Genomic DNA, 15,342 nt, shown 5'->3' on the forward strand with positions numbered 1-15,342 from the left:
AACTTTCCAATGTGTCCAGAACTGAGCACGATTTAATAATTATTATTTAAAAATTTATATATTCTAAATTAAATTAAACAAACGTTCAAAAAAGTCGAATCGAATATAAGAAATTGATTTGACTGAGTAACATTTATTAAATGTAAATTAGGATAAACGCGATTGAATTTGTATAGTTTAAAATTTATTTATTTATTTTTAGATTCGTTAATACGAGCTAGTCGCTAGTCTAGCTAGACGTTAGTAGCTAACAATTGTTTCTTGAATGTCAAGATTATGCATTTGCAGGCAGCAAGATATGGCGTAAACGTACCTCTACTATGTAGATTATGCATTGGAATTCAGACTGAGATTTCACTTTTATATTTTTGTCCCAGTTTATCAAAAATTTGACAAATAGTACGGCGTACGTCTAGTTTGCGCGATATTATCGCGCTGCGTTGATAATACACGAGATTACAGATCGTCATAATTCGAAGAACAGTGTATGGGAATTTTATTTTATGACGCAGGCAACGTTAGGATTACGTTTGCAATTTTCAAAGATCAATTTGAAAATGTTGACCTCAAAAATGCGAGTCCCGATCGGCCTACGTCATTTCTGAAAATGGCGTATGCAACGGACAAGTAGATACACATATTATATAAGCAATATTATTTCCTTTCTAAATCCGATGTAAATTTGATATGAAAGTCGACTTTCAACTTGTGCCTAATCCACTCACGAGAGAAGTTAAAAAACAGGAAATAGACTGCGCTCGCGCGCGGAAGATATTCGTAAAACTGGCGTTTCTCCCATGAAGGTGGGAGTCGAAATACAAACAAAGCGCAAAAAAGAGAGAACGAGAGCATCGAGAGCATCCTGGCGAAACGTCTGCGTCTCCGGATGAAAAAGCACGATGTCGCGAGACGAGGAGGCGGGGATGGAAAGGTAGGGGCGGGTTGGCGGTTGCCGTCCTCTCCTCGTCATCTCCTCGATTAAAAGCCGCCGCGTATCCGAAATCAATAATTAATTTCGCCGCTTCTCTCTCTCTCTCTCTCTCCCTCTTTCTATCTATCTCTCTCTCTCTCTCTCTATATATATATATATATCCTATTTGCTCTCTCGCTTTTTTCCTCACTTGCTCGCTTATTCACACGCTCGCTCGTTTATTCGCTCTCTCTCTCTCTCTCTCTCTCTCAAGCTCGCGCGCGCACACAGTTAGTTTCTCTGCGATGCCATGATAAAAGCCTTCCTTTTTACTGTAGCGCCCGCCACAGAGCCCAGGCCCGCCGAGATTATTGGATATTATTCCATTTTCAAGCGTTCAATCCCAGCACGATTCGCTCGCTCTCACCGGGATTCCCCCGGGGGTGGCCGCCCCCAGGCAGCCTCGGTCGCCCGGATATATCGCTATGACACCCGATGATTGGGGCCGAGAGCGCGACTGAGAATCGCTTTAAATAGATAAACGCCCGGGGCGCCGATAGGATTTCCATGGAGCGGGCAAGGAGGAGTCGCGAGGCGCTAGTTCGTTATTTTAATGCTGATTGATTGGTTTGATGGATTTGCTCGTCGGCATTTCGCCCACGAAACCGCGGCGCTCCTCCCATTCATTATCCAACGGCAATACACTCTTACGTCCAAGAAGACTGTTCGCGTCGCTCGATTCGATGTATTCGCTAATCGAGGATGCTGCACGTGGAGATGGGAAGTCGAGCGAAAAGCGAGGGTCGGCGAGGTCCAGCGATTTTAAGTTGGATTCGTGGTGTAAGTAGTCTTGGCATTTATATATGCGGCACGTGAAAACGAATGTTTTTGTGATGCTGCGGATGTTGATGTGGATGGGCGATCGATTCGTCGTCTCAAGATAAATACCAAGTGAATTGAGAATGAATCGCGCTACCCTTAGTATACTTATACATTTAGATGAAGGGGCACATTGTGTATCGAATGCAAAGGATACGTATTTTTCATTTAAAAGTTATTCTCGTAAATTACTCTCGGTTTGTTCATTTATTGTTAATCATAAGAATATCTATAAAATATATATTCGTATGCTGAATATTAACGGCCCTACGAAATTAACGAGTAAATGTATTTATTAGCTGCATTGGTCAATTGTTAACGTTAGAGGGCACATAGTTTTTAATCCTTAGTAATTGATATTGTAGATTTATTTAACAATATCGTCAAAGTTAGTAATTAGGAGAGATTGTAGTTTATGTTAATTTCATAGAAGGATTGAAATGTGTCGAAGCAAACATTGCAAATGTATTGTAATTACGGATTTCTCATGTTTCTGTGGAGATAAAAACACATTCCTTTAATAATAAATTATTTTCAATACATTGTATGTAGCAATAAAGTTACGCTCTACATAGTTTTATTCGCAATGAAGTTCAATTAAAAGAATCATAAGTGTATTTGAGTTATTATTATTTTATTAGACCCTTGGTAGAAAGGTGGGTTTATATTGATTAAATTAATTCCATTGTAGACTGAAAATAAGAATAAGTATAGAAAAATATTACTACGGCTATACAATTTAAGTTTTTAATGCAATTTTTAAAGTCATTAAACTATCCAATGCTCAGAGACGTAATGTAATATTATTCTACGTGACTATTACCAGATTGACAGAAGCGGAACCACGCTTATTTATTAATATTATTATTTATCGATACTAGATTATGAGAGAAAATTTTATCGACTACATAAAATTGATTAATCTTTGAATTGTCTAGGATTATTTTAGAATACTCGAAAACATTTATTCGCAAACAAACATAAAAACAATATGCAATGAAATTGATCACCGCGAGTCTCTATATTATTAAAAGTTTTTAGATGAAAAGTATAGATTAATGCTCCGATCGAGTACTATTACATGCAGAATACTAATTATAAATTTCGTTCCTACAAATATCCGGTTTATTTTTCAATAAGTGTGAGCTTAGGGCGTACGTTGACGTAATTAAAAAACCAATTCCGTTTTTAATTACACGCGCAACAGACACTATTAAAACAGCGCGAATATGCGCGTCGTATTCAAATGTTTCCTAGTGGAAAAATGATAACGGTAGCTCCAAGTAATTGCGTCAAATTATGCTTTTTTACGTCACAAGAACCTCAAAGTGAAAGCTTCCTCGCGTACGACTAAAGATTTTTCAAACCTATAATAATCCAATGAAAATGGAGAAAAAAAAAATCGATAAAATAAAACAAAGAATCGTAGAATAATGCAAAGTGTTTGTTATATTTTAAACATAAGATTCAATTTATTACTTTTATTCAAAAATATTAATCGATCGAGTGATGATATTTTTGATGAAATCACTTGATGAATTGCAATAACAAATATAATTATACGATTAGAAAATCTTTGTCTTATTTAAATAATAGTGATAATAATTTGCTTCTCTACGATTGATTTAAAAAAAAAAAAAAAAAAAAAAAAAAAAAAATGTAAAAAGAAAGCAATATATGTAAGGACTTAATAAAATTTGTTTCATAGAGCCTCAGATTGGCAAACTTTAATATTATTATTTCATTTTCAATAATAATAAAACTCAAATATTCGTTCATTGAAAACTCAGGCATTTTCAACATTGAACTTGCAATGATAATTTAAAAATATTTTATAATAAAATAATGCAATAGAATTTATAGATTAAAATTAAACAAACGACATTTTTAACATTTGTGATAATATTTTGAATGATACTTTTAACTTATATATATATATGTGTGTGTGTGTGTGTGTGTGTGTGTGTGTGTGTGTGTGTATTGGTAATTACTCTTACGAAATACATAAATACGTATAATATAGTTCATTTATCAATGATAATAATAATAATATTTCGAAAAATATACTCGATTTCCAATCAGTATTTTTATGTATTTGAAATTTCAACGAGACCCGGAACAAGTTACAATATTAAATTGATCGCCAAGTCGCAGTTGAATAAATGTTAAGTTTAGTCGAACAAGGAAGACGAAGATCGACAGTATATTTATTTCTGCCTAATGTCACTGTAATTTGTATAAGTATAGTTATTTATTTACTGCGAGAATGGAGAGTCGATTAGGTAGTTAATAATACGTACATGTGCAACCTTTGCGTGAAAACGATTAAGCGAAACATAGTTACCTGGTTTGGAAAATTATATTTGTAAAGAAAGAATATTTTTTTCAAGGTCTAGTTTCTTTGCTTTTATAGCTATATATTGTCTCTTGTTATTAATAAATAAATAAAAAAAAATAAATAAAAAAAAAATAAATAAAAATAAAAAAAAATAAAAAAAAATAAAATAAAAAAAAAAAACGACTAGCTAAACAGAGTTTAATTAATCAATAACCGCGGCTTTTTAGGTCATGGGTATCGTTGAGTGTCGTTAAAATAAAAATTATATAATTGTAGTAACAGAAAATGTTACTGTCGCGGCACCGTCGCCGTTTCGTTAAATAGAGCAGAGTTACGTGACGGATTGTGATTTGTAATTAACCAATGGTATTATTGATTCTTGACTTTTTCATTCGATCCTCAAATAAATGATCCTTAAATGTAATTTTAAATGTAATATTCAGCCAATTAAAATTCCAGAATCAATGGTTAAGGCCGATCAATAATTAGAAATGTTAAGTGATAATCGCTCGACTCATCTGTAACCAATGAAAACGCACCCAACTATTTGAAATATTTGGATATGTTAAATTTTCATCTTCTTACCACTTTTATACACATACATTATTATTTAAATTTTTCTAATAATGCATTAATGCATTATTATTAGTTTATTAAACTATCCTCGTTGTTAATAATCTGGCACACTGTAATTGAATCATTATTGTACGATAAATGCTATATTAATGAAATAAAACGAAATGGTAAACAATAAAGGCGAGGAGGATGGGGATATACAGATAAAGAGATAGTGGAACAAAGATGGAGTGTAAAGGAGAGAGATGGGGACAAGCGTCAAAGCGTAAATGCCGGCATGTCTACCGAGGGGGAAAGGGAAGGAAGAGGAAGTGGGTGCTGAAGTAAAAGGAGGAGAGCGGAGAAGGTCTCTGTAATTAACTACGATGAGAGGTGGGATAGTCCCGTTCGAATCCTGAGAATCCCAGGGGACCTGACCCGTCGTATCAGACAGCCGACACTCGCTCGGGCTGCCGCGCCGCCACAGCTACGTTCAAGTTTCGCTCTGCGATAATTGCCTTCGCTTTGCTGCAGTCGCGCTAATACCCAAAGAGCGGGAGAACGAGAGAGAGAGAGAGAGAGAGAGAAAGAGTGAGAGAGTGAGAGTAAGGGACAGCGGGCATGGGAATTGAAAAGAGAGAGAGAGAGAGAGAGAGAGAGAGAGAGAGAGAGAGATAGGTCATTTCAGCTGTACCAAACGAGACTCCAAACAACTTGGCCCGACCCCTTGATACCGCTCGTCTCGTCTCGCTCTTTTTCCTACTATCTATTCTTTCGTCCTCCTCATCACTCCCCCGTCACCCCACCAACCTCACTCACATTTCTCTACACTTTATCGGCTCCGTATATCACTCGCAACTTTATATAATACTTTCTTTTTCAGCTCGCACACTCGCATACTATTGTCATAAGTCGAATCATTTAATACATATTTGCTTTAGGGTCGTCGTGCTTACTACTACTACTACATTGACAACATAGTAGCGTCAGCAATTTTAGTTCCAACCGTAAAATCCAGTGCATTTTTGTTGCCAATTGCACTTGTTATGAAAATCCTTTCTATGGTACAACAAATTTTCCTATTGCACTCAAGACGATGCTCAAAGGTAACGGTAACGGAGTCATAATTAATCCTTAAATGGAGACTGAAAAATATTATCAATTTTTTACATTATGCTCTTTAAGTACTTTAACATTACATTAACATTATAAAAAAAACTTTAACCACCAAGATTTTTTATCTTTCTGAAAAACTTTTATATTCGAATGTCACTCTGTCTCTCTCTCTCTCTCTCTCTCTCTCTCTCTCTCTCTCTCTCTTTCACTTTGAAATGAATTAATTGTTTAATTTTTTCCATTTGCTTATATAATGATATAAGTGATTTTCCATTTGCTTTTATAGTAGTTAATTTGTGATTTTGTGTAATATTACATTTTAATGTACTCAGACTTTAAATGTCTTTTCCAGAGCTTGAAATGAATTATAAACATTTTCATTCATAGAGCTAAATTATTTTTAAAATTAATCATTTTATGTATATCTTATTGAAATAATTATTATAAATACATAAATAAGCTCGAGTAGTGCATGTTAACTCGAATATGAATAAATTGATGTCGTATGTATAATCATTGATTTACAATCGATGATAAAGTTTCGAGTGACTTTTCTTTTCTTTGATATACCTAAGCAGTCGATTACGAATGATTAGGACGTCTAAAGATTTTCAAATTCTTTGACTTATTTACCTATATTCAGGCATAAGGAGCAGCGAACCTCGTCACCCGAAGAGTCATCCATTCGAAATATAGACCGATTAAAGATAATCGACGAGGGCGATGCAATGTCTCGAAAGGCAATTCAGAGTTGCAAAATCGACGAAGCTTAAGAAGCCTGTCAAATGAGTAGGTCGCGCAATTGTTCGAAGATTATCGGGTAATTAAGTCTGCAAGAAATCGCGCAGCGCACTTTTGAATACCTTAGTCACTTTACGACCGTGCTATAATAACTCAAGGGAGTCACGGAAGAAAAATGTAGAGTAGGAGGGCGAGGATGATGACTATGACGATGACGATGACGATGACGCTGACGATGACGATGATTATTATTATTATTATTATTATTATGAGGAGGAGTAGAGGGTGGTGGTGGTAGGTGGAGCAATGATAACGGCCGAAGGATGAGGGAAAGGAGAAACGACGTATCCGTCGTCGTTAGATTTGCTCGAGCAGCTAGAAGCACCTCGGCTCGGTGCATCTCCGCATCGACGCATGCGATTTCCCCGGGGGCATATAATCCGCTGGGGCGGAAATTCCACGGCTGCCTTAAACGGCCAGTCAGTCAGTCAGTCAGTCAGTTAGTCAATCATTCGTGATGTCGGACCGGCGAAATCCAAATCCCGCGCAGTCACCAGCGCTACATTGCACAACGTGAGCGAGACGCGCAATAACCGCGTAACCATCACGAGGTTGACTTATAAGCGAGTCACTCGTCCTGGCGATTCAGTGGCGCGGAAGGACCACGCCACGCACTCGTCTGTGCCCTGCCGATAACGATAATAACGAGGACGACGATTATTGCGATGATGAAACGCGCCAGTGTCCTTTCTTTCTGCGCGTTTGCCCGCTTCGACGTGTCTTTGCGCGCACGGACGCTTGTGCCAGGCAGGAGCAGGATTTGCCTTTGGCCGCGCGGACACCGAGCTGCTTGAGAATGTCATTGTTTATTGTGTATTATCCGTTGAGAGAGGCTGATCTAACTGAGCTCGTGGCGGTGGTCCAGTACGTTCCTTTGAAACGTTTCTCGCTCGTATCTCGATAGCGCCCCGACACATTCACATCCGCGCACTGTTACATGCGCTCCTATTAGATTATTGATTTCGTCCTAGTCGTGATTTTATATATTTGAGCACTAGTCCCTGCTCTCACGTGCTGTAAACGTACTTTTTTAAAGGGGCTTTTTTTTCTATCTTTTTTTCTTTTTTAACAACGTTAAATGTCGCACTCGAGCTTTAATGTAAGGGGAAAATATCGAAAGAGTGACGAAAGAAACGAAAATAAACCAACTAAAGTAGCAATAAAAATGATGAAAAAATAATTTAATAACGACTATGGCCTATATTTAATGGCAATAATACTTAAGGATTTATCGGCAATGGTAATTGTATGATTGTTGAGAGTTCGCGTGGGAGAAGTGAAGGAATCTTTCGATTTCCCTGGCAAATGCAAATCTTTCGGTTAGGATAGCTCGGTTATACATGTGCGTGCATGCGTGCGTGCGTGCGTGCGTGCGTGCGTGCGTGCGTGCGTGCGTGCGTGCGTACACTTTAGTCGAATGGATTTTACGACAATATCTTTTAACGAAGCTTTTCTCAAGAAGCATTAATGATGGTGATAGTCTTTCTCTTTGGAAATTGCTCCATATTATTCCGCCTCTCTCATTCGATACATATTGCGAGTAACGCACTTTATGCATACGGTAGATAAATTGAAAGGAATTTTTCCAATTGTAATCGCCTGTTCTAATGGAACAATAATCAACTTTCCTCTCATCACCTTTCGAATACCAGTACGTAAAATCATTATGAAAAATGCGCATTAACATAATCACGTATTCTCACAGTATTTAAAACTATTGAATTCCCATTTACAATTGAGTCAGTCGAAACATTTAGAAATCCGTGCATTATACGTGGACTAATTAAAAAAAAAAAAAAAAAAATTATAAAACGAATGTTAATCCAAGAGTTTCGAAATATGCCCCTCGAACAAGTCACCCTTAGCCGCGCTGTCGGTCTACGGATTTATTAATCATCAGAAGCGATCGAGCGATTTTCTGCCCACGATAATCCCCCGGCCATCGACAAATTGCAATTCTCGATGCCAAACGCCCTAATCATCATCACGATCATTCTCATTAATGTGAGAGCGTGTGCCACGGCTACACGTAGCGGCGTGTAAGCGCCGTAAGAGCGGGCGTAGAAAAGCGGAAACATAGCCAGGATATTATTCTTGGAGGAAGTTAGTGCCGACGTAGCGCGTGTGTACGTAGGTAATGCGCAGCCCCTACTATAATTCACGCATAACGTGATTCGTCGCGATCCTTTTACTTTCACAAAAGCGGCGAGCACCAGCGTGCAACTCGACTATTCGCCCGCTCGACGGGATGATCGAGCGGTCCCGAGGACTTCCATGACTCGCCGTCGAGGCGATTGCGTTAAGCTCGACGTATGTCGAGGAAATTCCATTGGCGATCGGCCCTGCAAACATTATTAAGTGCCTAAGCGTTTGTTTGGCAATCGGTGGGAGGCCGCTGAGAAGCGGTCATTTGGCCAAGTTTGCCCGTTCTTGAGATTATCAGAATGTTGCCGCCGATACGTCGACCGACCGCCTTTCCAATTCAAGTAGTCTCAATGGGACGGGCGTTATTCGTGGAGTTGGGACGGTACGCCCAGGTGACGACAACGGTGTCGTTCATTTATCTCCCGCGAATAATTCGATTTGGAATTACAATAAGCTTCGTGGTAAAATTGCGCTAAAAGTAAGGCTCGCGCTTTCAGTAGATAGATTTTACGAGGCCAGACGAAACCGGCCACATAATAGGGCATCCTTGCCTCGCTACATCTTGATATTTAAAATATTCGAGCAATTGTTTTACGATGTCTAACGCCGTCCAATAGGGACGTCTCCTAACGAATGTAACGCGCAAATCGAAAACGAGCGTTAACTCGTGTAAAATAGTAGAATAGGGTGGTGGACCGTGGGTAAGGTGGGAAAATTGTTGAATGATTAGTCTCATAGCTTTCTCAAATCCTTCGAAATTGATAAGTGATAAAGTTGCTTATTGCGTTGAAAGCGCGTGGCAATTATTTACATTGTAGCAAACATCGAGCGCCAATCAAAATATCTCCTCTCTTCCAATCTTTCAATAGACCTGGCAGAATTACACAACAACGTAACTCGTCAATGTTGCGCCACTCTCAAAATAATTTATGTAATACGTCGTTCCTATTATCCGTAATCGGCGCAGTTGGGAATTAATGTTAAAGGTGCCGCGTAAAAAGCAGCCGATCGGCAGTGCCGTACAGTAAATTCAGTTTTTCTCACGGGTTACATGTTAAGGCGTCAGCAGACATACGCTCGACATTCTCTCGTGGCTCCGCTACGGACGCTTATTACGTCGACACTGCTTAGGCAGTCGTAAATAAAATTACGGATAAGCCGGCTGCGTTGGGCAATGGCAGGACGGGGAGGCTAAAGGGCACAGGAGGTTCAGTTGACGCAAGAGGGTTGAAGTAAGGGCAAAGAGACGCGAGTCAGCTGGAAACCGAAGATGGAAATGGCGGCGTAGCGCGAGGCTAGAAACTCCGCGAGGCGGGCGGAGAAAGTACGACTTTCTTGGGACACGCGCATCGAGCAGCCTTTAATTGAGCTCTCGTAACGATTAGGATTCGCTCGCCGAGGCGGTGCGAAAGTCCCGGAGCAGCGCGCGCGTCCAACCACGGTTTAGGGGAAACGCGCCGAAAAGCGCTCGTCCTGCCGAGCAAGGACGCGACCACGGAGCCGTGACTTTGATCAGTCGAGGCGATAAAATATCGACTCGCGCCGCTCCACTGGCTGCGCCGGCCGCTACTGAATTTAAGCCCGTAACCGGGCGCTCGTGCTTTTTTCCACTCCTCTTTTTTTGTTACGCCCGAGGCTCGTCTCATTATGCCCACTCGTTGCGTTAATTACGAAATGGCCGAAAGTTCAGTCGCGATCGAGCCTATTACATTAAGAGATAGAGAGAGAGATATATATAGAGAGAGAGATAGATAGATAGATAGAGAGAGAGAGAGAGAGAGAGAGAGACGGAGAGCCTTTACAGCAATAGAGAATATCGGGCCTCGTCCTTTTGTAATGAAAAACGGAACTGGTGGTGAATGGAGCAAGGGGAAGAAATTCTGAAAATCAATAATTCTTTGTTGTTTCATGATTTTTATTCATAAGCAGTACAAAAAGTACGCGTACTCGCTTTTGGCGGACTCGTTGTCGCGTCGCGTCACTTTGCCGCTTTTCAGCTGAGCGCAGTCTCCTCTCTTCGTTAACACTGCCTAAGCGATACAAAATTGCTGGTACATCGTATAAAAAGTATAAGTATAAAAACAACGGAGACATCTACAAGGTACAAAAGTTTGAGTTTTTTTTTTGTTTTTTGTTTTTTGTTTTTTGTTTTGTTTTGTTTCTGTTTTCATTATTGTATATTTCATTCGCCTTGATCGCAAGGACATACGTAATAATAATAATAATAATAATAATATTACTAATAATATTACTAATAATATTAATAATAATATCAATAATTATAATATTATTAATAATAATAATAATAATAATAATAATAATAATAATAATAATAATAATAATAATAATAATCATAATAATTACAGATCGCGGCGTCGTCGTGTGAGACACGGATGAATGCGTGTGGGTGCGAGCGCGCGAGTGGTTGTGAGGGCGTCGTGTTTTGCCCGCGGCCACGCGTACGAACGAACGCACACGCGCTCGCACACGCACTCGCTTATTTATTCCGTTTCAGTAAATAAAGATCCTTGCTACAGACTGACGCGATCGGCGACAGTACGTTTATTTACACGGCGTCGAAGCAAGCGCAAAGTGGTTGGATCGAGAGAGGCGTGACCCCGCGGGATCGGGGGAGGGCGATAAAAATTTCTAACGGCACACGCGCGATGTCGCTTTTTATTCGCGCAATCTATCACTTCATGCACCGGCTGAACCATGAATTATCATTACCCGGGAGCGCGGCACGGCCAGTTTTAGTCGCGAATTAGTCGGACATTGCTCCTTTACTTAAGTAATCGAAAGAAAGGAGAGTGGCAGCGAAGAGAGACCAAAAAGTGCAAATTTTTTCAATCGTATCGTTGTACTTGTAAATACGCACTCCCAAGGACTTTCTTCTCGGTCCGCGAACGCGAGCTCCGCGGGCATTTTCTTTTTATTCTTTATTTCAATTGAATGCGATTGTTTTGCGGGATCGGCGGTGGTGGGCTTCCTGGAAGGTCCATAGCTCCGGATGTGAGACTTTCGCTACGATTTCTATGAATTTCTTTTATTAACTTGCCAAGTTTTCGACTAATCTTATTTCATCTTATCGAGACTCGTATGACAGTATTATGTGCGATGGGATTCCGGGTATAAGGTAACATAATTGGCCTCGTAATTATTTTCCTACATAATTGAAAATTATTTCCATATTATTCTTCCGTTAATATTTGGCCGCCAGTGTTACTCTTTGTAATGCCGCTATTTTGCCTTCCCTCCCTCCCTCATTCCACGAGTTACAGATTATGCTCTCACGTACGTAAATTAGACGATCTTTTCTTGTAACGAGAAATTAATGAGAAAGATATAAACATAGGAGATACGAATTGAAACGAAAGAAGATGAAGATGAAGAAGAAGAAGAAGAATAAGAATAAGAAGAAGAAGAAGAAGAAGAAGAAGAGGAAGAAGAGATATGAGGAATAGAAAAGTTGAAACTCTCGATATATCTCAACCTCTTTTGCAATTAGTTAGGACTAAGATGAGATTTTTAGCTGAAGAAACATAAATGGGCAGACGACGATAGCTCGGAAGGTCTGCCTCGAGGACGTCACGATGCTTAGTGATGGTAGCCTTCGTAGCTGCCGGACTCGAAGCCAGATAATTGTCCGCCATCTTGGTGCTCGTCATAATGCTCCTTGACATGGACGGGAACTGGGTAGGGGACCTTGACCGGGTAGGGTACCTCTTTCTCAACGGGATAGGGCACCTCCTTCTCGATGTAGTAGGGCTTGTCGACGGGCACCTTCACTGGGTAAGGGACCGGCTTCTCGACGGTCACGGGCACGGGCTTGTGGACGATGTATGGCTTGGGTACTGGCACCTTCACGTGTACAGGATAGGGCTTCTCAACCGGGACTGCGTAGGGCTTGTCGACGGGTACCTTGACCTCGTAGGGCACGCGTTTCTCAACGGTAACCGGGTAAGGTTTCTCCACGGTTACGGGATAGGGCTTGGGCACCGGTACGGGGTAGGGCTTGTCGACGGGCACCTTCACTTCGTAAGGCACGTGCTTCTCGACGGTGTAGGGCTGCGGCACTGGGACCTTGACTTTCACGGGATACGGTACGTGCTTCTCGACGGTGTAGGGCTGGGGCACCGGGACCTTAACCTCCACGGGAACGTGTTTCTCGACGGTGTAGGGCTGTGGTACGTAGACCTTAACCTCGTAGGGCTTGTCGACGGGCACCTTCACCTCGTAAGGGATCTTCTTCTCGACGGTGTAGGGCTGGGGCACGTGTACGGGCACCTTAACGAAAACCTTCACCGGATAAGGCACGTGCTTCTCGACTGTGTAGGGCTGTGGCACGCCGACCTTGACTTCGTAGGGTACGTGCTTGACCACCTCGTAGGGTACGTGCTTTATGTGCTCGACGGGCACGGGCACCTTCTTGATCACTTCCACGGTCTTCACGTGCTCGTGGTGCTCCTGATGCTCATGGGGTTCGTGTCCAAAGTCACCCAGGGAATGCTCGAGCCCCCGCTTTTCATTCTTCTTATCGGCTTCCTGGGGCTGCCTTTCCGCTGCATCCTCGCAGCGCGTCAGCGCCACCAGTGCAACGAGCACAAAGAGGATCTGAAAGGCAAATTTTTAGCACCATTAGTCAATCCGCCCGCTTAAGAGTTCATTATATAGGCAGTCTAACGACTTTCATCGCACTCTCCGTTGCACTTTGCCGTTAAACAATGTGCCGATAAGTGCGACTTAATAATCTTCGCCGTTCATCGTTCATCGTTAGTCGAACGCTATAAACTACAAACGCTGATCTACGTCAGGTCGAAATACTTTTACGGACAATGAAATTAATAGCTTCCTTACCGTTATTCAACAATTACCGTCTTTACGCAACGATACTTAAGCGTCACCTTATCCCTCAAACCTCCGTTCGTTCGAGCGTAAAATATAATAATATTGCCCATTAAGATTGCATAAGCCGAATAACCCGCACACCCGGTGGCATCGTGACAAAAAAGTAATATCCTTGCAATGTCAATAAGAGGTCGTCCGGGTTACAGGGCATTTCGGCTCGTGAAAGAAGCGAACGAGCGGACACAACGCGACCATGTGAAATTAGAACGACGGAGGAGACGTGGATCGTGCGCTCGTGAAATCGACATTTCCCTACGCAATAAGTATCACGCGAGTAAAAATCCGTCAATTCCGTTTCCACTTTCTCGAGACAAGAGATAGAAAGCTGAGCGACGAAATGCGAGGCGGCTCGTTTCGGCTCGCTTCTCGCCAAGAATGCGATGGAATGAGACGTCAAAGTCGAGACTAGTGAAGAGTCGAGGAGGTTGGAAGATGATAAGGACGAGAGTGTAGGAGGTGATGAAGGAGGATTAGGAGGAGGAGGAGGAGGAGGAGGAGGAGGAGGAGGACGAAGGAGAAGAAGTAGAAGGAGAAGGAGAAGGAGAAGGAGGAGAAGAAGAAGGAGTAGGAGAAGGAGAAGGAGGTGGAGAAGAAGGCGGTGGTAGTAGCGGTGGTGCTGGTGATAGTGGTGGTGATGGTGGTGATGGTGGTGGTGGTGCTAGCGGTAGATAGTGAAGGAGACGGAGCAGGAAGCGAAGCACGAGGTCGATGAGGATGAGGACGTGGACGAGGAGCGCGTATCGCGTGCTGGCTGGCGGCACTTACCTTAAATTTCATCGTAAGGTTCGCGCGCGTTCGTAACGTGGCTCAACCCACTTGACTGCCTGAGTTTTCCCGTGGGCCAGGCTTATATACCTCGGGATCGGCACACGGCCGGGCCCAGCACTTTCCCTCACTCGCGGCCGCGGTATCGCGCTCACTGGCGACCGGCGATGGAGAGGGACGCCGGGGCGTGCGCTCCCACCGGCAGCGGGTGAAACGCGAGGGCTGGAGCGGCGACGTTCCACCCGGTGACGAAAGCTCGGGAGAAGATCGCATCGCGGGATAAGGAAGCCGACGGGGGAGGCATTATTGCGCTACGGCTCCCGGCCGCGTGTCGTAAGAGAGTTCGCGCAACCTCGGGCGCGCGTACGGCGGCTCTCTTCCGTTGTTTTAGCGGGCGAGCGCCACGCCGGTGAACGCGATGCCCCGGGTCTTTGTCACTGGGCACGATCGAGTATCAACGGGGCCAGGAAAATGCTCGGGCTCTGCAATCGGGGACAGCGGCGCTTCGACGTCCCTCGCCACGGACGGCAGGAGATGGTTTCATCGAGGATGCGACCCGCCGACTGGAGCGTCTCGTTGCAGGAAGAATTTTCGGCATTAAATGAGGCTACCCGGGCACATGGAGCCCAGCGATTCCAACGAGTCAAAGCTGGACGCATCTTTTGGCAATCCCTCGGATTTATGGGCCGATCATGCTCTTTATGATCTGTCTATCGCGTAATTCGATGAATAGAGCGTAAAATTATTGCGCGCTACGGCATCGTAAATGTTAACGTAAAGAGGAATGGGAATATGGCTGATAGTTAATACGTGCATTGGTAGGTGTCGGTGGGTGGGGTGGCGGCGGTGGCATACTCGTCCCGCTCTATGTGGTGGGAGGGATAAGGTAAAGGGACATTGGAGGCGAGAGGAATGGTGAATTATT

The 15,342-nt window shown here is 42.5% G+C and overlaps 1 protein-coding gene across 1 annotated transcript; it reads right to left on the reverse strand.

Annotated features, from left to right (window-relative positions):
• Positions 1-12,187: 12,187 nt before the first annotated feature.
• On the reverse strand, positions 12,188-14,510 carry Vajk4 (chitin-binding protein vajk4). The gene is made up of 2 exons (XM_011500470.1): positions 14,418-14,510; positions 12,188-13,358 (listed from the first exon to the last, which is right to left on the reverse strand). Exons 1-2 carry the CDS (start codon positions 14,427-14,429, stop codon positions 12,342-12,344), a joined length of 1,029 nt encoding a protein of 342 aa, XP_011498772.1. The 5' UTR covers positions 14,430-14,510; the 3' UTR covers positions 12,188-12,341.
• Positions 14,511-15,342: the final 832 nt, after the last annotated feature.

Source organism: Ceratosolen solmsi, unplaced genomic scaffold, assembly GCF_000503995.2.
Source record: "Ceratosolen solmsi marchali unplaced genomic scaffold, CerSol_1.0 scaffold56, whole genome shotgun sequence".
Lineage (NCBI taxonomy): Eukaryota > Metazoa > Arthropoda > Insecta > Hymenoptera > Agaonidae > Ceratosolen > Ceratosolen solmsi.